This window comes from Lepisma saccharinum, chromosome 17, assembly GCF_977018435.1.
Source record: "Lepisma saccharinum chromosome 17, izLepSacc3.1, whole genome shotgun sequence".
In the NCBI taxonomy this organism is placed as follows: Eukaryota; Metazoa; Arthropoda; class Insecta; order Zygentoma; family Lepismatidae; genus Lepisma; species Lepisma saccharinum.
The window spans coordinates 7541852-7567020 of record NC_139245.1 but is presented as its reverse complement, the minus strand read 5'-3'; the positions used below and the strand labels follow the sequence as shown (position 1 = coordinate 7567020).

The 25169-nt window shown below is 39.8% G+C and overlaps 1 protein-coding gene across 3 annotated transcripts in view; it reads left to right on the top strand.

Annotated features, from left to right (window-relative positions):
• The window catches only part of L (zinc finger protein Lobe), a 604581-nt gene extending 580922 nt beyond the window's left edge, over positions 1-23659 (top strand). For all 3 annotated transcript variants that reach the window (XM_083138877.1, XM_083138878.1, XM_083138879.1), the window contains 4 exons: positions 11777-11919; positions 15824-16022; positions 17039-17237; positions 18975-23659. In XM_083138877.1, the coding sequence (XP_082995003.1) occupies positions 11777-11919; positions 15824-16022; positions 17039-17237; positions 18975-22312 (3879 nt within the window). In that variant the 3' untranslated portion in view covers positions 22313-23659. The remainder of the gene's footprint in view (positions 1-11776; positions 11920-15823; positions 16023-17038; positions 17238-18974) is intronic.
• Positions 23660-25169: the final 1510 nt, after the last annotated feature.

Below are 25169 nucleotides of genomic sequence, written 5' to 3'. Positions count from 1 at the left end.
AGAGAATATGATAACTCAAATTATATAACTGCGACGCGAAGGGTCCCGAGCTCGAATCCCGCTCGGGCTTGGTTGTTTGTGAATGTCCATTCATCAATTTCATCACTCATCCCCATCTTCGCAAATTAGCCAAGAGGCACAAAACGCGAAGTAAAATAAACTAGATCAATCAATCAATCAAATGATATAACTATGTCTGTTGAAAAACAAATAATGAAGCATCTTCAGTTGTACAATGGGATGCATAAGTATTGCCATGCAAATTATCCTTCACCGCAACTCTTAGGTTAAGCAGCATGATGTTTGTTCATCTATTACCATTCACGCTTCTGAATGTATGTAAGTATACTGAAATCACGCTTTGTTAAGTTAAGGATTTTTGTAATCGTAAACAAAAAAATTGGTAGCCTTTACTACAAAATTTGCTCATTTTGACTAGATTTTTTGGTAACTCGAAGCAAATGTGCACGATTACTAAAACAATTTGGTTCTCCTGAAGAAGTACAGTAAACCCTCGTTAACACAAACTCGCTTAAGACGAACACTCGGTTAACATGAACAAAATGTTGGTCTCGGCGGGGATGTATTATATCTTATAGAAAGATTTATCGGTTAACGCGAATTTCGGTTACCACGAATTACGAACTGCTTTTTAGTCCGTTGCGTCATTAGATCTCATTTAACACGAACTTTCAAAGTTTTTCATAATTGTTTTCTCTTGTTCCTCTGTCGTTCCTCTGCTAAGTATGTAAGAAATCTCTCAACAATCTCTATCATCTTGTCAACAATCAACTTATACAGTATTGTAACCAACAAATTCAGTTCAACAATGTGTTTTTCTATTCTTTAAAACATAGCCAGTACGAGTAACATCAAGATTAAAACTTGGCTGCAATTGCTCGACAATCGCGATCATAGCGTCAACAATGAGCTTATACGTATTTAACCCACAAATTCAGTTGTGTGTTCAGATGTGTTTTTCTATTCTTTAAAACGTACGAGAAACATCAAGTTGCAAGCAGTAAGACGGGAGTCATGGCCAAGAGGAAGAAGACAGGCATAGATATGCAAACAAGACTGAAAATCCTAGAGGAAGTAGAAATAAAATTTGAGTCCCCGGTTAGCACGAATTTTTTTAACACGAACTCTTGGATTTTTTGGTCCCTTGGGATTCGTGTTAACGAGGGTTTACTGTAATTTCTTCTTCGTATACTTACACGTAAATTTCGTAGTGGTAGTGGCGTAGTAGTAACGTCGTCGCCTTGTAATCAAGTGATCCCGTGTTCGATACCCGGTCAAGGCACATTGTGCAGTGGTTCGGATCCCACTTTAGACTTTAGGTCCAGTCTCGGTTAGCCGGTATGTGCATAAAGTGAACTTTAAAAAAACTCAATCGGGAAAACTGTGTATATAAAGTGACTCATATGTATGCTAAGTCGAATGATACTTGTCCGATTTATTCAGTCGAAATATGCATTGCATCCAATCAATTAAGGGCAATGTACTAGAGCTTGACCAATCAATGTATTTATGTAACACAAGCTAACAAAAACCACCCGAGAGGAGAGGTATCACTGAAGGGCCTAGAGCTTTCTGCAAGCGAGAAGGCTTCGATCTGTCTGTCCTCAAACAATAGACGTATTAGGGCCAATAGAGAAAGCAGCAGCCCGCCAACACGAGTCGATGATGTAGTTTGGGTAGTCTTCCTTGAAATGCAGTATTTCAGGAAATGAGCCTTTCTTTACGTCAGTGCATAAAATGTCTGCGCTTTCCAGGAAGACAAATATGATACCCAAGACGTTAGGCGCGCAGGATGTCAGCAACCAAAATTAATACTTCCTTTCTTATTATTTCATAACATTTCTTCCTGTAATGTCTGGTTCGATGCACATTTATCATTAATGCAATGTAACGAGTTGCATTGTTGCACTACTACTCTGCAGGAGGTACTCGTGGCACCAGAGGCGGCTCAAGATAAAATTTTCACCCTGCCCCTCCCCCTCCCTCTACTTTCCACTCCCAATAACGTTGACCACATTACATATTTATAGGCTTAAATAAGAAAAATAATAGTTTTTAAAAAAGAAATACATTAAGTATTACTGTTAAAGGATACATTTACTGTAAGTATGGACTTATTTAATACCTACATAATTATATCAAAATAACAGTAATCTTTTAGCTTACATTTCTACAAGATTTTGCAACTATCGCAAGAGTAAATTTTTAAAAAAATATATTGCTAGGAATTATCGCAGAAAGAAGAAAAAAAGCAAGCAATATTGAGCTGTGCTTTCTCTTCGTTGAATAAGATGCGTGCTTAACAATTGACTGTAGGCTTGAACATCTTAAATGATGAAGACCACTTCTATTTTTCTTTTCATTTATTATCTATTTTTTGTACATTGCTTTTCACATCTTCTTATGTTATTTTTACTTTCACTAACTCGATACTTATCCTCCAACAATTTACATATATTCTTTTACCTTGTGCTACCATCTATGTTTCTTTTCTGACGAAACCCTCTTTTACCAGTTAAGAAAAACTGGAGAATATGGGGTTCATACAGTTGTGGGTAATTCGAGTTCGATTCTCGGAAAGTTCGAGTTTCCTTTTAGACTACAATCAGTGATGTGCGTCTACGCGTAAACAACGATAGTCTACATTCTACACGTAAACTATTTTATATACGTAGATTACGTAATCTATGTAAACAACATGGCGAAAGGTGATAACTTAGCAAAGGGCGCCGTTGAATTAAAATAAAATAATACTGCGTATCAGTTGCTGATGTGTGAAGGGAACTTTTCATACTCTTTCCTCCAAATTCGAACAATTTCTCACCCAGGAAGAAACCTAATAGGAAATATTCTAGTGTTTTATGGGAAAAAGACTACTCTTGCCTCACGACTGCCATCTATTGTTGTTTTTGCATACTATTTATCTTCTTCCATAGTTGATAATAGAAGAGAAGATAAATTTTGTTGTAAATAGGATTCTTTTCATTTCGTTAGGAACCAATATAGTTGAAAATGTCACTTTCCTTTCATGAAACCCTTGAAAATTGTTTTTAATGCACTTTAGATTGTCTATGTAAACTACAACCCATTATAATCTACGCGTAGATTACGTGTAGACAACGCATGTAGACGTAAACTTATAGTCTACGGCACATCACTGGCTACAATTCGAAAAGAAGGGGTAACGGTGTTTGACTGAATCTCGAGTACCCTTACACACGCGCGCACACAGAGAAATAAAATAAAACAGTAGGTTGCCACTGAATTCTAATTCTCTTCCATCTTTGTGAAACTGCACATGACTAAAGGAAGCATGCAAAGAATGCTATCCACAAGTCCAGCGCTCTTGCACGTGACCACCGGTAGCCAATAAGCTATCTCCAACATCTACCGAAGTCGGCATCTTACACAAGCTGTTATCTGGCGTTGCGCTCACCGGCAGACAACAAACGACTTCAAGATTTTGTCATGTTATTGTCGGAGAGCTTATGGCCTTTCAGCATTCACATATTTTCTTGCTTTTACCACGTTCGCTCGGACAGAAAGACGAACGACAAGAATGCTTCTGCTTCTAAACGCTTGGCAGGCGATTACGGTGCGAGTCCACTCACGTCTCCTGATGAACGCTCGTCCAGAAACAATGGTGGACGCGTGGTCTACCACAGGTACACATGTACCTTGCCGGTTCTACATTTTGCTCTTAAAATTCTTTCCCTTCTGAAACAATGGATCTTGTAATAGTTGCGTCCCGCGTACGAGCTTGTATTGGTGTTTAGAGGTTGGTACCATTTTTTTCTTTGCACAGAAAACCTGAGAAATGGGTCCATGACTGTCCTCTGACTGGCTACAGTGGATAGTTTTTTTTTAATTCGTGGCAAACAGAAATTTAACTTATATAATATCTGTAGAAGTTTTCTTGGGGGTTCATTTACGTATACATTATCAGGAAATCCTTCAAAACCATTAACATCACATCGACATGGAAATGTTCTCGAACTAAACTAAACCAAACTTCGATTCTCTCTCAGGCCAGTGTTGTCAACCACGTTTCTAACCGCACAGGGACGGCAATTTCACGTTCAATTCGGCCCTGGAGAGAATTCCAACATACGAAAATAATTAGCAACGATATACAAATATTGACCTAGGATACAAAAGTTTTTATTCCGCTATTGCGGACGAGCATAAGATTTTTTTTTTCAAATTGTCAATAATGAACTTCTATCAACACAAGCACAAGAAAACTGAATAGAAACGTTCTTAACCCTGCAGAAGCACAAAGCGCAACAATCAGCAAACACACCAAAGCGTAAAAAGCAATTTTTTTTTAAAAAAAAAAATAATGATTGTAGAGCTTGCACCGTATCACTTATTCTGTATTTAGAGGGGGATTCAAACTTCATAATTAGGGGAAGGATTTTAAGGTGCAAAATTATGGTCGACAAAGGGAAAAAAAGAGGCTGAAAATGTTTTTAAAAAGGTACTGATAAAATGCTTTTATTCAATGCTCTCTTTTTCTGCGCCTTCTGTATATAATGCGCGCGGACCGCAGAGAGAACTGTGTATATAATGCGCGCGGACCGCATAGAGAACTGTGGTTCCGCCCATTAGGTTTTGTTGAAGTTTGTGTTTTCTCTCGTGGGTTTTGCTACATTATCTTGGGAACTATTGGGGCTGCAATGATTATATTATACCATTTTATAGCTCTTGTTCTGCTCTACAAATTGAGACTATAGGATTTTATGTAGCTGCTCAAGAAGAGTGAAAAGCATTTACTTTTCTGTCCAATTTCTTTACAAAACATGAAAGAAAGGGAAGGGAATGGGTGCTGAAGCATCAAAGAGGGGGTGACAAGGGGATAAATGTGCTAATCTCACGAAAAGGTGCAACAAAGTGTGTTCATTTTACTTGATTTCATGTCCTAAAATACATATCTCAAATGATCGGTATGAAAACAGCTATATTTTTGGAAAGATGCTGCACCGTATTCATGCACATTCACGCACAGGGTGAATTTTTCCCTTTTTCGAAATGGCACGAAATATCAACATTATTTTATGTATTTTCCAGTTGTCCTGATTTGAGCATGGGTGTTCTCTTGTGATTGTTCGCTCATCAACTTCATTTAATCAAATGCTTCTTCAATAGTACCAAATGCTTTTTAGATGTCTTCCACATTTGTTTAAATTACCAAAGAATTTTGTCAAAATTTTCAAATTTACTAAAGACTACCCACTTTTCTTTACCAAAATGATAAGCCAAACGTGTTTAGTTATTTCAAAACAAAAATTTTATAACCGCTTCAAGAGTGAAGTATAAAAGATGGAATATGGTAGATCTACAAGAGTAGCAATTGTATCATTTTACCTTCTTCACATAATTTCGTTTCACTTAATGCACCCCACAGGTTCATCGTTTTGGTGAGTTTTCCAAATCAGCCTCGATTTCATGATCTTTTACTTGATACAAAAGAAATATGACTTTAGTGGAAGTGACTATTCGTGCAAGAAAACATTATGAAGAGACCAGGTGTAAGGTGCCACTGTGTTCCTAAATGCTCTCGAAAAAATTAATTCCTTCTGACTCCAGATCTTGTGTAGACATAAATTAGAGGTCTCGGAAATCCTTGCATCTCTCGGCGTTATCTCAATGCATCTCTTTAACACCATGACCCTTCATTGTGATCTTGTGATGCGAGGGGAGGCCTCTTCTTGTCACATTGTTTACAAGTCGGCGTGTAATCTGAGGCCGCCGCATGGTAATTAAATTTACGACTTCTTCCTCTCAACACCCCCCCCCCTCCCCTCCTGCTTCTTCTCCTGCAATGTCACTTTGTCGCGTGGTCGCTCTTGCCGAAACAAACAGGCGCCTCTCGCCGCAGTTCAACACGTAACCACCACTGGTATATTTCTCGTTTGGTGATGACTTGTTTCTTTCTTGTCCAGCGCTTGGCTACACTACGTTTTCTTTTTCTTAATTTCCTGAAGGTGGAGGAGTTGCTGATTGGCGTGAAACAGCTTTTTGAAACAACGTCCGTGTCGTTGTTCATTTGTCTTTGGACATTCCCTTGCTGCATGATGACTCGGCCCATGGGCAAAGCCGTTGGAGGGAGTTGGAGACTGGTGGTTGCTGGCCACCGCCTGTCTTGGGTGTCAAGTTGGAATTCCTGTCCAGTTGCCCAAAACGATTCTTTTGTCTTTTTCCCCTTCGTTTGACCGTGCTGCAAAAAAATGCAATAGGTGTGTATCTCGACTCACAGATGGACTGTAACCAATATAAAAGTGTGGGTGCGTTTCCGGTTGTTTTTAATACGACCGCTCCCTGCCTTAGTTTCCTTCCACCCTGAAGTCTGAAGAGTATGCATGACAATGCGTTCAAGCTTCACACGGCTGAAACTTTTATTCTTAACCGAGAGATGGCGTTACTTCTGCGAAAATTGACATTTTTGTGTCAATAGCGACTGTTTCATTGCCAGGTGAATATACACACACATAATTCAGGGTCTAGACACAAGAATGTCTGCAAGTTCCAGCAGACCTTATGTCTAGTCGGAAGACGCCACATGCAGAAATATTTGGAGAGGAATATCGCAGATAAAGACTGGACATTCTTATGTTTAGACCCTGTGGTTACTATGCGAATTAAGCTTTTAGATTTGGGTAGGATGATGTATTTTTGATTTCACTTTGGGAGCTGGGCTTTTTTTTAGTAGTACGTAAATGTTTGTGTATGTTACCATTCAGTAAACTAAGTACCTTAGAACATTGGTTCTAACCAATAACATTTCATCTTATGATAACATTCACACTAATTTAGAAACACTTAGTTTATTTACATTCTAAGAAAACCCCAAACTCTCGCCAAAAAAAAGAGAAAAAAAAGAGCTTTCGAACTTTTAACACCGAAAACTTGACCAAACTTCTATAGCCAAGTTCAAACTTAATGTCCACCTAACATACCAACAAGTTTCTTCTGAACACTTTAATGCATGTAGAATATCAGCATTATGCCATGAAAACTTAAGTCGAAAACAGCCTGCTGTTGTCTCGGCTCGATAAGGTTGGTGATTGCAGAATTACCTTGTTTTGTCCACAAGGCCGCATTGGGGTCTCCCTTATCGCACAACACTTCTGCAACCTTGTGTTCTGACGTCAAACGAGGAATGCCTACATGGTTAGGTTAAGTCTGTTAGGTTTGGTTCTATTAGCATAAATACACTGCATTTGTTTTATTTATGCTAGGAGAACTAAACCTAACAACTTAGGCATTTAGCCTAAAAATAAAATTAGTTTCTAGTGACGTCAGAACGCAAGGTTGCAGAAGTGTTGTGCGATAAGGGAGACCCCATACTTTTCGACAGGAAAATCTTTGATAACTGGACCAGTAATGGACACGGAATGATTTTTGAATTATGTTTGTTACATATTAAAGAAAGGGTACACTACATGCTTTCAATTCCCTTTTATTTGAGGAGAATACGAATATTCCTGGCAGGGATAAATATAGTTAACTGTCATTCAGTGGCAGCGATTAGGGGGCATAGGGAGGGGGCAATGCAAATTGATTTTCGAAGTACATTGTAACTCTCCGTTCTCATTGAATTTTGTTCAACACCCTTTTCCTGTAATGCCTCAGCATTTTATGAGTGCCAATAGCAGCTGAAGTACCTACTGAGTCGATGAAACAATGCAAAACAATTAATTGTAAATATAGATTTTTTACCCTGAGTTCTACTCGGAACATAGATCGTGCGCGTAAAAAATTATAGAAATAACAGCAATACGGTGTGGTTCAATTGCGTAAATATATGATTAGTACTTAAATCTTGATCAGGACCTCCCAGATCGCGCAGTGGTAGAGGGAGATTATTTCCATAACATCTTTGGCTGCTATGCATTTGAAGCTTCGGAACGAGTCACAACTCTCGAAGCAGCCAATCAACGAAGCGAGCCGCTGACGTCATCTCAACCCAGAACCTATCGCTAAGGCCCCTGCTCAGGCTCTACACGCCCACTAGGCTCACTAGACAGACTCGCGTAGTCCGCTGGAGATGTTCCGAAAGTAATTCGACTCTAGCTTCGTTGCCTTGTAATGAGGTACAAAGCGGTTCGGGTCCGACTTTAAACAGGTCCAGTCCCGATTAGCCTTACTGTGCTCAAAAGTAATACTTAAAAAGCATACGTTTCCCTGCTTATTTTTTACAATGGCACACTCCAGAAGGTAACGGAAGATTCAATTAATAGGTTAACAATGGAAATTTCAACACCGTAGCCAAAAATTACATGATGAGTAATTGAAGATGCTGAAGACAGCGTAGATTTACGACACCGTAACACGCCGCAGCCTATAATTATGTGGATGTGCCTCGAGCGTCGGCTGTTATCCAGTCAAAAAGGACAACCTATCATTTTTTTTGCTCCTTCCCATCTCCACGAGTGAATGACTGCGTCGTAAGGTGTAGCTATTGCAGTTTCTTCTCTCTCTTGTAATATCTTTCTACTGCCGTACTCAAGTTTAAATCTGTGTCATTCTTAAATCTCACGTCTGAGAAGAACCTTCAGGAAGAGTTCTTTCCAATGACAATGATTTCTGGTTCTTGTGCGCGAGACGGGAGCAGTGAGGGATTTATAATAGTGCCTCCATACGAACCGGTCCCCAATCTCAGCTCAGAATGGTTATTTTGACAAAATCCTGTTTCCCTGCTGCTTCGGGGAGGATTGTTTGAAAGGTTGCCGCTTGTTGACTCAAAGAGGGTTGCAGGGGTTGGCCTAATTGGTTGTTTGATCGCGAGTTCCTTCCTAAGTAAACGCGGCACAGAGGGTTACTGCCAAAAAGGCGGTCCCCACCCCGGCTATAAGGGTGGCACAGCTATAGAAGTTACAGTTCGTAGGTCAGAATTACTGAGAATCAATTCTAACGTACACTTGCACTGTTTTACATAAACAGGATAGTACTGTAAACAGGAAGCTGACTTCCATATTCTAAAGATTAGAATATTGTTTTGCAAGAATAAGGGTCCACGGCTGGAATAGACGATATTATTTTATGTCGTTAACATAATTCCTTCCATTGCCACCGTAAACTGATCGGACAAGAAGAAAACTGAATAAAAGAAAGAAACCAAAAACCTATTCTCGAGTTGAATCACCCTTTAGAGGCATATTACACAGTGGTTCGGATCCAAATTTAAACTGTAGGTCCAATTCTCATCAGCCTATCATGATCATAAATTGGACTTTAATCAAACTTTTAAAAACTATTCTCTAGCCTGTTAAACTTTATGATAAAAGATAGAACATTTGAGTCTTCAAAAATATTAGGCATAATAATATATCCAGAAACCTGGCAGTTGGGGCGTCCGCCCCTATCATCCTCCCCATGGATCCGTGCCGGGGAGGTAATGTAGAGGATGCCAGAGCCTATATATTATTCCTCAACTGTTTCTCATTTAACAGACAGTAATTCGTTCCTATACATCGCTTACGCATCATTGCTTCCCATTAACAATATAATATTACCTCATTATCAAGTATATAAATTTCAAACATATATATTCTTACGTGTAGACTCACCTCAATTAGTACTCCGTCAGTTTCTTTCTTTATACAGCATATTTGCAGATGATTAAATTGAGAGTATTTGAAAATAAGATCCTTAGGAAAATATTTGGACCTAAAAGGGATGAGGAGACAAGTGAGTGGAGAAGGTTACATAATTTAGAACTACATAATTTGTATTCATGTCCAGATATTATTAGAATAATTAAATCAAGAAGACTTAGGTGGGCAGGCCATGTGGCATGAATGGGAGAGGAAAGAGGAGTTTACAGGATTCTTGTTGGGGAACCTGATGGTAAGAGACCTGTAGGAAGACCAAGACGAAAATGGAGGGACAACGTTGAGATGGAACTAAGGGAAATCGGTAGGGATGGAAAAGAGTATATAGATCTTGCTCAAGATAGGGACAGATGGAAGGCCTGTGTTGCTGCAGCCATGAACCTTCGGTTTAAGAAGGCTAGAGAGTTAGTTAGTTAGTTATTTGCAGATGATACAATTCAATCTACATGTGTATCAATATACGCTGTATAAAACACAACTTATTACTAACTTCGTTGACCCTGTACGTACTGCTGTAGTAAGGCTTGTTGGCTGTTCTTCAGCAGAATAACGCCTGTTCTTCAGTAGAATAGCGCCTGTTCTTCAGCAGAATAACGCCTGTTCTTCAGCAGAATAACATGACCATAAATAAAAAAATAACAGGTTCCTATACATCACTGTTTCCCTACAAGTCTACATTACTTAGCGATCATTGTTTCTCACCTGGTGTCCTGACAGCTACAAGGTACACCCGAACTCCCAGCAACAAATGAAGGCCGGCCATAAATGGATTGAATGCAATTCATGGCCACTTGGCTTCCGATGCAGCGATGCCCATCAACCACGGAATATCAACCTCCCGTGTGAATGAACCACCATGGGATTCAACATCCACCCATCTATCTGTTGGTTTAATCTTAATATTTTCAACACAATTCCTACGCCACGACCGCAAATTACTGATGCTCTAGATAAGAACATGTTGAGTTGACGCCTTCTAAAAGTTGCTTATCAAGATTTCTTCCCCCCTCCTGCCTTCCTGGTTCATATCAATCTTTTCATCTCCTCGTCATTATTTTTTGTGCATGCTTGTTGCAATTCAAGCACTCTTCTCCTCCTCTTGCTCACCAACTTTTATTAATGGAAAGTTTTAATTAAATCGGGAGCAATGTGTTTCTCTAAGCACCAGGTCTTTCATCTTCTTGTGCCGAATTCTTATGAATTGCAAATATGGAGGAACGCAAAAAACTTGCCGAAATACGATACGCTCCGAAACGTGAAGAAATAAGAACGAAACGACCAGTGGCGAAGCGTGTCTTAGGTTCCAGGGTTCACACACACACGCGCGCAACTGTTTAAAAATCAACTGCATAAAACATTCCATTTCTTTAAGTTCTATTCCACGATTTACATGAACGGACATGATAAAAACAACGTCTTTCAACATTGCGGCATTATGTAATAGGTGAGGTTGTAGGTTCAACTTTTTATTATACACTGTAACTGAACTGTGTGATTGTACAAGCTTACTAAATCAAATTATGATGCATATGTTGATTTCAAAATATCAAAAAAAAAATATATATTTGTGTTAAGAGTATAAAGAGTTTATATGCTGTGACTTTGTGGTTATGGATTGTGAAGTGATGGTGTACATCTTGTACAGTTGAAATAAATTATTACTTTGTGAATGAAGTGTGTTTTCAAGGACATGTAGTTTAATTTTACAATTTGAACACTTACTAGCAAAATATTATAGAAAAAATCTATATCAACGCGTGTGAGAATTTTCTTACGTGAGTCTAATTTGTGTGTAATATTGAGACGCCGACATCTGTAGCGGGTCGCCTTGTAATCAAGTGGCCCCACGTTTGATCCCCTGCGGAGGCATATTTCACAGTGCTTTGGATCCCACTAAAACTGTAGTTCCAGTTCGAACTTTGGTCAGGCATCATTCGTCCTCATTGTCGAGATTAACCCATTTTACGACTTAAAATAAACAATATAGGATAGAATAGCATTATATAATTTCTGTTTCATTTGCTTGTTGATTCTTGATACTAATAGCTATTATGCGTATTCGATGGTCATGTATATTAATATGAATAAAGTATTATGTTTTATAATGTGCAATAATTGGAATTTCTTTTCTTCCACAGACACACAGCGACCACATGCCTTTCCGCTGCGATTTCTGCAGTCGGCTGTTCAAACACAAGAGGAGTAGGGACCGCCACATCAAGCTCCACACGGGTGACAAGAAGTACAGATGCCCTCACTGCGAGTCCGCCTTCTCCAGGAGGTGAGTTACTACTCGTGCAAGATAGCGATAAGAAGTGCTGACGCGATGCTATGATCTATGGAGAATGAACACACATAACGGACACAATTCGAGGACTTGAAAAGATCGTAGCATAGATTTATAGACCAGTGATGTGCCGTACACTATAAGTTTACGTCTACATGCGTTGTCTACACGTAATCTACGCGTAGATTACATTGAGTTGTAGTTTACATAGACTACGTAGACTATCTAAAAATTAATTTTCAAGGCTTTCATGAAAGGAAAGTGACATTTTCAATTATATTGGTTCCTAACGAAATGAAAAGAACCCTATTTACAACAAAATTTCTCTTCTCTTCTATTATCAACTATGGAAAAAGATAAATAGTATGCAAAAAACAACAACAGATGGCAGTCCGGAGGCAAGAGTGGTCTTTTCCCCATAAATCACTAGAATATTTCCTATATTGGGTTTCTTCCTAGGAGAGAAATTGTTCAAATTTGAAAGAAAGAGTATGAAAAGTTCTCCACACACATCAGCAACTGATACGCAGTATAATTTTCTTTTAATTCCACGGCGCCCTTTGCTAAGTTATCACCTTTCGCCATGTTGTTTACATAGATTACGTAATCTACGTGTATAACATAGTCTACGTGTAGAATGTAGACTATCTTTGTTTACGCGTAGACGCACATCACTGTTATAGACAGAAGCAACTAAAGCTTATCGTCGCGATTAATGTAAAATAAGTAGAAGATTCACGTTACAATAACTAAAATACCAATAAACGTAATTTTACCACAGGGAGTTCATTTTTTCTGTTGATTTTCGTTCTTGAAATTTTCCTCGTATGTACCGGTAGGCGTATTTACAAACCCTATAGTGCTGCAGAACCTGCAGCCATATTTGGCTCCTGATTGGCTGTCTTCCGGAAGTTAATGCAGTGTTCCTTCAAATTAACGCTAGATGGCATGGTTCAAATTCACAGTGTAGATTTAAGACATCCATCCTAACATGATGGGAAACTCCTTTAAACTGAAATTGATTTTTGAGCACATTTTTAAAATTATTACACAAAAATGGTATTATTTATCACATGTCAAGTTATGAAATTTCTCCTATACTGCGGTAGGTAATCACTTCACATACGTTACAAGCGCTTTCAGAAATATTCAACGTTATTGTTTTTCGAAGGCTTATTGATTTTTATAGATAAGAAAGGATGCAATTGAAGGGCCAGGGGGAAAAACGATGAATGTTCATTCGAGACGATTTGCCAGGAATTGAAAAACAAAGTATTTCTTTCCATAAGTACGTTAATATATGCCAAAATAATAATGCGTTTTTCAGGCACTTTTCATCGTTTCCCAACCAAGGCCGTTCTCATTCTTATAGTACAGCTTCTGAACTATCAGATGGCGTTGCGATCTCAAAATGGGCGAAAAATCGACATTCATCGTTTTTCCCCCTGGCCCTTCAATTGTATTTTTAACTTTTTCCATACAAATATATATTTCTTACCATAATTTCGCCAATTTGATTACAGACTTCATTCCTAGATAATCACGAGTCTAATTGTTTCTGTAAACGACCAGGCAAGAAAGGAAGGGCACGGAACATAAACACTTCCGGTGCACACAGTCAATAAGAAAGCGTTATATACCTCTGGTTCTGCAGCACTCCAGGGTTTGTAAATACGCTACCGGTAGTATCTGCAATATTTGTGATAAATTCTCTTACAATCCGTTGAGACAAGAGGGCCGATAGCTATTAAGAAGACATTGTTAATATTGTGACATTTTCGTAACTATTTTAAATTTAAGAATGACAAGCCGCAGCGTGAAATAAAATCAAAAGTTAATTATTTGCTGGGATAACACCATTGGGTTTCTGGCGGGAGATCGAGCTTGAGGAGGTGGAAACAAGGTGCTGACGTCATTCCGCCCCCTCCCTCTCCACCAGCTCACGCCGCCGAAAAACACAGCAAAACTAAAGAGACAAATTCTCATTTAGCATGTGAGTTCTTTGTATGTTATTTAGAGATATAGCCTACTCCCGTGCCGGATTGGTTAGCAGAACGCTCAACGACACCAGGGGCTCCGGGTTAGAATCCCGGCGTATGGCATGGGTGTTCTTTGTGAGTATCCTTTCATCAATTTCATCATATCATCACTCATCCTCATTTTCGCGGTTAGTCAAGAGTGACAGAAAGGCGAAGTAAAATAAACTAAATCAACAAATTGGAAACATATTAAATGTGACTAATCCTGGAATGTATTCCTGACCACGGTCTTTTCCCCCAATAACTATTTTTCTGGCGACGTTTTGTCGTTCGCAGAGGAGGCTGATGGGGCTACAGCTCCCTCAGAAATTTTGAGAAAATCAGCATTTTGATATAAAAGTAGTGAAGAATTAGGTTAGAACCAGAGTTTAGAAAATGCAATCCCTCCTTAAAATGATCCCTGACTGCCATTTTTGTGAGTGAAATGTTCTAATTATACGAAATATCTTATTGTGTATGCCACCCCATAGAAAGCAACTATATAGTTTACAATTCCAGCCCCTCCCCCAAAAAAGCCTCCGTACGCCAGTGCTGGAGCCCCGCATTTAGTAATAGGAAGATGATGTATAACCGTTGTGGACACCAAAGTAAAAAGCATTAGATTATGAAAAGTGGCGAGCATTGTCAATTTCCCGGGTTATTAAACCAAGCTAACCTAACTCACCATAACAAGAAGGTGCATATTTCCATATCCTAGAGCAGCTCGTTACCGGAGTGAAATTTATGCCGTGATCAACCGAGAGTGTCATAAAACAATGAAGCAGCCATTCCCAGAACACCTAAAGCGTCATTCATCGCGCTAACCTCCCCACAGGAGGTGACATATGCCTGTCTCATCATCATCTACTCTGTTTTGTACATTACTTGATGCTTGTCCATCCTGTTGGCTGTTACTCTTTTTTGCACCAACAAAAGGGGAGGCCTTAAGAGGCAGAGGCATGACTAACATGCGAACAAAAGACGCAATTTGTTGCGTGTCGTGAGAACTTAATCGAGTGTGTGACGGTTCCTTGGTTCGCTTGTATGTTAGTCGCAACTTCAAGCCAAAATGTTTGTCACGTGAGGGAAAATGCAGAGTTGGGTAAGATACGAAGAGTACCGCGTTGTCGTTACATTGCTTCCAAAGGTAACGCCGTTACTTTGTAAGAAAAGGAACATTTAACTGTTTACACACGTTTCACACATGTTCTCTGCAGTCCATGTTTTCCCATTGTAACTTTACATGCACAAGTTTAAAACAATGCAAGAGCCCGTGTTTTGTCATGGTAAATGAATCCTCCAGTTTTGAATTTATGAAGGTAGCGCAAAATAATAACGTTACAATTACTCGACTCAAGCCATTACTCAAGCCCCAATATAAATATACCATTGGTGTTTAGATCCATTGTGTCTGTGCTCTTTATGGTCTTCTGTCTAGTTCAAGTTACCCTATATATGAGAGGTTTAGGGACACCAGTGGCCTATTGAGAATATATATTTGGAAACGAGAAATATCAAACGTCAGAGGATTACGTACGTTTTCATCTTTTCCTCAAACATGTCGTCAATGGAGTTAGATCACTTATTTACTCCAATTAACAAAACGCATATGGTTAAGCTTTTTGGTAAAGATAAACAAAATAATTGTTACTAAATTTGGTAATTTTAACCAACTTTTTTTGATAACTCAAGCATTCGTACCGGTGAATAATAATTTGTTTGTCGTCAATCGAGACAAAGATTAGGTTACCAGATACATTTTTTTCACATATACACTGAAACATTCGGATTTGATGAGATGAACTTGATATATCTATGAAAATCAGAAATGTTATCTTTGGTTGTCACCTAATGTAACTTGGATGTTTTCTCTCCGGCAGCGACCACCTGAAAATCCACATGAAAACGCACGACAACCAGAAGCCGTTCCAATGCACCGTCTGCAACCGGGGTTACAACACGGCCGCCGCCCTCACCTCCCACATGCAGAACCACAAGAAGGACGGAGGGACTCCCAGTCCAGGGCCCTTCCGCTGCCTCCAGTGCACGGCCTCCTTCCGAAAAGCCGAAGAGTTGCAGGTGAGTTAGCTATTCAGAGAATTATTACGAATTTTTAATGCTGAGGTGTGTAAAGACGTATTTTAGGTAGTGTGAATTTAAAATTCCTCCGAAGTTGGCATAAATTTGACCAAAATATTTAGGAAGAGGGGTTATCGCAGAACATTTTGGAGGCGTTAGGAAGTCGTGGATAAATGGCTACCTGGGATGAACCACATTTTGCAACTTGCCTTATTTTGCATTGCAATAATTAATCATAAAAAATAACAATGGTTTCGAGCCCAGACCCTGGTGGTATATCTGTATCGAAGACACTGTACAGAACAAGACAAATTTTCTTTTCTCAGAAAAAGTGGATTACCATCGCTAGAAAGTCACGGTTTACCATTAATAAGTGAACTATTGTGGCGGAGCGGTTATCAGCGTGCTATGAAGCCAGAAGTCCTAGGTTCGAATCCTAAAGAAGTCTGTGCGAATAGTTTGACACACCACATTGTATTTGCTCCATCTTGTTTCATAAATTGATCATTCATCATCATCATCACCGTGATTAAACTAGAGAGGTAGAAAACGACGTATATTCTTAATGCCATTTCGTCAAAACTTATCTCTTTTGATAGTAGAGTGTTCTAAAGTGACAGCCAGCAATAGCCATTATTTTACGATGGGGGAGCGTTTCTAGCAATTATATCTCTACATAGATTGACATCTCACATTAAACATAAAAAGTAATTAGTGAAGTTAAATGAATTGCACCGACATTCCTACAGATTACAATATAAAAGAGCAGGTAACAAATAATACTAATTTAAAATGCTTCATACAAATAATGAAGATTCCAATATCAAATAGGTAAACAAAAAAAATGGACGAGGGAATTGGTGGGACTTGACTAACATTATATTAAAAATGTATGTGCTCTACATGTTTCATTTTTTAAAAAATATATCATGTGATTATTTCTTGCATAAAATTACTGTATGTTCATAGACACTAGTAGGCTATATAGGTCTGATTTTCTTATTTAATTGTTTCAGGCTCACATTTCAACCCACCAAGAGTGCGCGTCTCCGCCCAATAGAGGCCTCAACTTGGCCAGCTTTGCCAGCTTGGGAGACGCCATCAAATCTCCCCGACCGCTTCCCTTTCCGACACCCAAACTGGCCTGCATCTACTGCACCAAGGACAGCTTCACCACGATGGAGGCCCTCCAGCTGCATGTGCAGGCTATGCACGGTAAGTTTCGTCTGTGAATGGTAATAATAACTTTATTATTTCCCTCACTTATGTTCCAAGCGTGCGTTAGTAGTTCATTGTGCGTATATTATTGTAGGCTGTTCTTGCTATAGCTTGATTCTGATCAGGAACATGAATGGGTTCGAGACCACAACACCTTTATAAATAGAGGCGAGTTTGAAATTTCAATCATCTGACTGAGCCCTGAGTCAGGCAATCTGAATCTCACAAGAGATTGTCGTGTCGCATGAATAAAAGGATATCCTTGCGACAGGTAAGGAAAATGACAAAAGATTGAAAGGAACTGAGACCCACGCCCTCTCTACTTTTTCTTTGAAGAACATTCTATTTCGTCCCCTCTATTACACAATGTTCAAAAAATAATTATTTTTCTGTCATTGCCGTTCAAATTTCGGTTTTCTATTTCCTAAACCCCAATCAATTTTTGCTGTCGAGCAAATAACATACCCATATACCACTGAAAGTCACGAATGTTTTACAAGAATTCTTCCTATATTGGCATGTTTGTGTGCCACCACATACACTGGATAGTCCTCAACACAAGAACATATTTTACATCGTTTGCAGAAACAACCGTCTTAGTACGTAGATTGATTGATTGAATTGCTTTATTTTACTTCGCCTTCTTTTGCCACTTTTGGCTAATTTGCGAAGATGGGGATGAGTGATGAAATGATGAAATTCATGAATGGACACTCACAAACATCCATGCCCAGGCCAGGATTCGAACTCGGGACCCCTGGCGTCGCAGCACGATGTGTTAACCACTCCGCCACGGGGGCCGGCCCGTCTTAGTAGATAACTTCAAATGTGTCCCTTCTCCCCAGCCGCGTACGTACTAAGGATGGTTGGTTTTGATGGTAATGTTTCACTCTCTTCACATTACACGTTCTAAACAGAAAATATTGTTGAAAGCAGAGATGGAAATATACCGTACATATGAAAAATATAAATATGTGAAAATCTTTAAAGAGGGAGGGGAGAGGTTAGTTATCCCTATACTTTGTTCAAAGGTTTTTTTAATTTTTTTATTTTTTTAATTTTAACTGAACAGCAACAGCGCTGACAACTGTGAAAGTGGGAAATACATTTCGGAAGACATCTTAAGTTCTCTTTTTAGTCCTGATTGTGTTCTATTTTCAGGCTAATCATTTCTGAATATTATGGTACATTTAAGAACACTATAGCATTGTAATTTAATAGACAAAAGATATTAAATACAGGGCGACTTAATTTTTAATAATCTTGTACTGTTAATGCAATTTATTAATATTCTATTTACTTTTTAAGTAAGAAACGACACTTAATGCAAAACAATGTAGAAAGATTGCACTGCACACATTTTGATAGGGATACCCAAGTATCGTAGAAACAAAATTAAGAAAACTGACTTGTTTAAATATCATGGAAAATGTGGAAATTATTATCAAAGCATGCAAGTAATTGTTGTTATTTGTGTGTTTTGTGTGGCGTGACTTACCCTGAAACAAAACACTCATTAAAGTAATTAAAATGTAAATTTATCACTATCAGAATGTGTAAGATTTAAAATACTTTGTGATACATCAAGTATTTATAAAAGAGATTTTGCTTATTTCAACGAAATTTTTATGTTGTGTTGCAATGCACAGTTTCTGACTGACAGTATACATTGAATCGTGAAAACAAATTGGATTTCAAGAAGCCGAACTTAGTTGAATCTGTTTTTCCTTTCAGGTCCAATTCTTAACGGCGACCTCAGGGATTTGGCAGGGCTCCACCTGACCCCCAGCCCACGACTACCGTCCCCGTCGCCCAGCGTGAGTGCCAGCTCCAGTCTTCCGTACTCCTGCGAATTCTGCACCATGAAGTTCGACAATGTGCAAGGACTTCAGAAGCACACGTTGTCCGTTCACAGCTTCACGAGCATCATCAGCAAAGCGAAGGAGAACGTGTTCTGTGCTCAATGTTCGGTGGCTTTCCCCAGTGCGACCATGTTCGCCGAACACTTCGTACTCGTCCACGGTACCGACACGAAGCTCATGGGTCTCCCTGAGCCTCCGCAGATGAAACCTACCGACCTGAGCAAGAAGAGAAACCACGAGCAGTCAATGTCGCCGTCGAAAAGGGTGAAGAACGAGCTAGGAACGGTCACGTCATTGTCGGCGTCTATTTCCTCCACTATATGTTCCATGTCGTCGACGTCGATGTCTGCAGATTCGTCCACCGTCGTTACGTCCACCCATTCCGCGAATCCTGGTCTTCATCCGCCGACGTCTCTTTCACTAAGCAGCGGACAGTACGAACATCCGGGAACGTTGCTGTGTAACCAGTGCAATGCGGCGTTCCCGGATTTCGAATCCTTCCGAACGCACCTGAAAACGCACCTGGACGAGGTCGTGCAGAAGTACGTATGCTCCGAGTGCGACGGCGAATTCTCCAGCGAGGAGCAGCTAGACAATCACACGCTGTCTCACTACTTGTCCACGACTACAGAATATGGATGTCAGTGTTGTCTCAAACTCTTCAGCAAGCCTGACGAACTTCAGAAACATCTGATGGACATTCACGCTCATCACCTCTATCGGTGTTCTCTCTGCAAGGAGATGTTCGATTCTAAAGTGTCCATTCAGGTGCACTTCGCCGTGAAACATAGCAACGAATGCAAATTGTTCAAATGCACAACGTGCACCTCCATCTTTCGATCCGAAATGGAGTTCCAGCTTCACGTGAAGGTGGCACATCTCAGGAAGGCCCAGCCTTTCCGGTGTCTATTCTGCAATCTGAGTTTCGGCACGGAGATGGAGCTGCAGTATCATCTGACCACGCACCAGAAGCAATTCAGATGTACTTTGTGCGACGAGGCTTTCCACGTGGAGTTTTTGCTGGACAAGCACGTACAAACCCACCACAGCTCGCAAGTCAACGGAGACGTCAGCATGCCTGAAAACTTGAGTCTGGCGGCAACTTCCTCCACAGCCGTCGCTAACAATATCCAAAAGTCCTCCAAGAAAAGCAGTTCCAGCGCTGTTAGTGGTTCCAGTGTAAATTCAGCGTCCACGACTTCGTCTGGAAGAAAGGAGCAACCATCCTGCGACATTTGCGACCGTGATTTCGCGACGGAGGGCGAACTCAACTCTCATCGCAAGCAGGTCCACAACATCAAAGGCCCGAACCAGAAATCTCCCCCAGCTGTCAGCCTCCACTGTGCGTATTGTAGCGAGAACTGCAAGTCGAGGACGGAACTCGAAAACCACATGAAAACGCATCAAGTCAGCACAGGAAAACATAAATGTAACATTTGCGACGAAGTGTGTCCAACGGCTGCTATACTAGCGGAACACAAATTGACACACTGCAAAGTGATTACAGGAAGCATGTGTACTTCTTGCAAAGTAAACCTGAAAAATGAGGATCAATTCTACACCCACCTACAACAGCATAACACGCAGGGACTTCCAATGCCTTGCGTAGTCTGCCGTCAGACCCTTATATCGGAAATCGAGGTCCAAATGCATGCAAAATTTCACCTGAAAAATTCCGAGCCTCTCTTTCCTTGTTGCATATGTCTCAAGCAATATGAAACCCAAAATCTTATTGTAAACGGTGTAACCAGTGGGATGCAGACGTACATTTGCAAAGAATGTTTTCACAGAAGCCCTGCTGGTGCAACGGGAAACCCCAAAAGCTCCAGTGTCCTTTCTAGCCCAGAGGAGATTCGTTGTCCGGAATGTCAAGTGAAATTTGAAACGCTGTCAGCTTTGGAGAAGCATTTGTCGACGAGCCACAAGAAGACGTACCAGTGCATTAAATGCCAGATGAGCTTCGAAACTGAACAGGACATCCAAATGCATGTAGCGACACACCTTCTGAACGAGGGAAACAGCCACGAATGTCACCTGTGTCACAACTTCTTTGACACGCCGCTCAAACTACAATGCCACCTTATTGAACATACTTTCGAAGGGTGTGGAAGTTTCACTTGCTACATGTGCAGCGCGGTGTTTACTGCAGCGTCCGGTCTTCAGCAACACATGTTGGAGCATGGTCTGAACTCGAGACCGTACGATTGCCCACATTGCCATCTGAAGTTCTTCTTCCGTGCAGAGTTAGAGAACCACTCGTACAACCACCCGGAAACTTCTCTTGATGGGGAATTTCAGTGTCCCGACTGTGGTAAGATATTCAGCACCATCACCCATCTGGCCAATCACCGCAAGCTACACGAAAGGCACGGTGGCGGGAGGACATTCAAATGTTCTCTGTGTCCGGAGACGTTCGAGTCTTCCATAGACATGCAGCAGCATTACTTCAAATCCCACTCGGCCCAAGATTTGCACGACGCCAAGAAGGTTTTCAAGTGCAACGAATGCAATAAGGAGTTTCCGTGCCTCTCGAACCTGCAGGGACATCAAAAGATCCACACGCACGGGACCTCGTACGCGTGTCCCGAATGCGGTAAGGAGTTCGCACTGAGCAGGAACCTGAACATCCACATGCGTTCGCACAGTGGCGAGCGTCCTTACGAGTGTCCGGTGTGCCAGAAGAGATTTGCGAGGAAGGAGAACCGCAAGGCTCATCTGAAGTCCCACAACGGATTGAAGCCGTTCATGTGTCCGCATTGCGGAAAGGCTTTCACGAGGAAATGCCACGTCAAGGAGCACATGAGGACGCATTCACCGGAGAGCCATCCGTGCGAGGCCTGCTCCGAGGTCCTCCACTCCACGGAAGCGCTCCGGGAGCACTTGAAGGTCGCGCACCACAAAGACCTAATCTACCCTTGCCGAGAATGTCCGGCGACGTTCGACCTAAAGAGGGACCTCCGCCGTCATCTTCAAAAGTCTCACGACACGGAGGACGATCTTCCGTTGTCTCCCACCGAACTCTCCGATGCCTTGTCCCTTTGCTCAAGCGACGCCAAAGAAGACGAAGACGAGCTGGATGAAGATGAAGAAGCTCAGGACGGCGACGATTCACCCTGTAGCTCGGCGACTGGCAGCGACGAAAGTTTTAACAAGTCTCCCAGCACAGTGGCTGAGGATGGAGAGAAACCAATCAAAATCGAACAAGAATAGAATAATTACACGTTGATAAAATTAGTTGATGATTGCCCTCAACAATACAAAGTTGCGACAACTGTTACAAATCGAAATACATTACACTATAATAAATCCAAAACGTTTCTGGCATAGTGACATCATAATCAATTATGCATTTAACTTCATAATTGAACCTTTTTTATACATGTAAATTACATGATTTACCCGATAGGATTTACGAATAATACGCAATAATAGTGATGTGTTGTTAACGTCAAGGCATCATGGTCGTTGTTGGTACCTGAGTAATTCAGTGATAAAGTGTTTTGTGACGTATAAAAAGATAGGAACTAATTATCGAAATGAAATGTTTGTTATAATTTTCACTATTATTTACTAGAATATTAACGAGCCAATTTTAGAAGACAATAAATGTTTTTTGGTCATGCAAAATCAACCACGATTTTCGCGACCTTTGTTTCCGTCAAATGTGAAGTTTGGAGAGACTATGTAAAGGTCTTGAGCCGACGAGTGTGATAAGTTATAGGTTATATATAAATAAATACATAAATATATGTATGTATATGTAAATGTTAACATAGTTAAGCTCAAGGAAAGCAAGGCTTGTCAAGGGACGGTGTTATATACGATAATGTTTTTTTTTTGTTGTTTCTACTTTTTATCATTGGTGAACAAGCGACAAGGAGGTGGTACAAGTTACGCAGTAGTCTGTAGAGAAGAATTTGCATTGTTCTATGAGTGTTGGTGCTTTTGTTTCAAACTCACGAATAACAAAACGTGTAATGGTGGCAGTGTCACTCTAGGGACCAAGGAGATTGTCTGTCATATTGTATAGTTTTCCCCTCTTTTTTTATCTCGTTTTGTTATTGTACAAAGTTTATAGGAAGAACTGTTCAAATCTGTTCCACATTTTTTTTTTCATTGTTCGAGATGGTACAATGTATAAAGTCTTGCTGTTTGTTTTTGTGAAGTTTAATTTTTTATATTTCATTTAGGTTTTATAGTCAAGGGAGGAGATTCTCTCTATCATGGATTTGGAAGCATCTCTTATGTTGTTATATAATCACATCTTTTGTGCTCCAATAGCCCCATGTGTGGGTTGATGTTAAAGTTTTGATGTATGTATTAGTACAAGATCCACCGAGAAAAAAAACATTTATTAAAAAATATTGTCTTTGGATGCATTTGCAAAATATTTGTAATAACTTTAAAAGAAAACTGTGATGATTAAAATCCATGACGGTCTTTCGTGGCAATTGCCTACTTCTAACTCGGAGGATCTAGTACTTGTTTCACCGACTTGTATGGGTAGCTTTGTACAGCACGATCAGATGAAAGTTGTCATTTGTAATTTGTAAAAACTTGGGGAAAAAACGAAAATAAATTATTAATGTATTTTAAACCATACTAGCAATTGAGTGAGGTCTATTGTGTACTGGCTGAAGTCGAAGAAATTTCCTTTTGGGTATATCCATATCTTGTGCATTGTCTCCAGAGATGTAATTTTTCGGGAAGCTAAGGCATACTAACACATTTCAGTGTTTCTGATGTGGATAGTGTAAAAGGAAATTTCCAGGCTGATATCTTTCTTTTACGACTGTATTTTCCCAAAACAAAACATTCAACAATTGTCTTATTTGGTGCAGCTTAGAGGAAAGAAAGAGCAAGCGCCCCTACCTTACCTTACCTTCCCTACATGAGTGTTGGGAGTACATTGCAGCTATTGTTGCAACAATGCAATCTGGACTTAAGCAGTAAAATTAGACTTTTATTCTGAAGTTTTTTTAGAATACTTTTAACTCTACTGTGTGAAAGTGTGGACAGTATTGAACTATGGAATGCGGTAAGCTGTTTCAAGAAAGATTTCATCGAAACAGATGGTAAGATTAATCGCTGTACTTTACCTTCAAAAAGAAGGAAATGAAAAAGGACTATAGATTATTTTTACACTCCACTAAAATATTATTTTAAATGAAAGTACAATATATAAAAAGGGATTCATTAAATTTCTTGCATTTTTTACCTTACTTCATACGAAATTTAATCTATCCCTTTTTGTATATTGTGCTTCCATTTCAAATAATATATTTAGTGGAGTGCAAAAATAAGCTCTAGTCCTTTTTCATTTCCTTTTATTGGCAACAATTTACCTTTTTGTCCTTTCTAGAGTATTTTTTTTCCCTTTGAAATCCGGTCTCTAGTAATAATCTTAAATTTCAAATTTACACCGTAGCACAGAATAATGTCATAAAATAAAGATTCGTTTTATTTACAATTATTTGTACCCACCCACCTCATTCCACGCTTAAGTTGTTACTCTGTAGAAAATAAACTCTTGCTCGATATAATTTCTTTCGAAGTTTTCGAACTACAGATTTACCTCCCTTGGGGAAAGATTGGATCCTAAACCGTGATTTTAAAATATTCGATTCTAGCGCCGTCATCTGGAAATGGTTGAACTACAGATTTACCTCCCATGCGAAGAAATTGCATACCGCCGTGTTAAAAGCGCAATTTTAAAATATATTTGATTCCAGCACCATCACCGGGAAGTTGCTGAACTACAGATAATTTACCTCCCTTTGGAAAAGATTGAATACCTCCATGTTAAACGCGTGATTTTAATAAATTTGATTCCAGCGCCATCATCAGGAAATGATTGAACTATAGATTTACGTCCCATGGGAAGAGATTGGATACCTCCATGTTAAAAGCGTAATTTTAAAATATTTGATTCCAGCGCCATCATCGGGAAATTGCTGAACTACAGATAATTCACATCTCTTTGGAAAAGATTGGATACCTCCTTGTTAAAAGCGTGATATTAATAAATTTGATTCCAGCGCCTCATCGGGAAATAACTGAACTATAC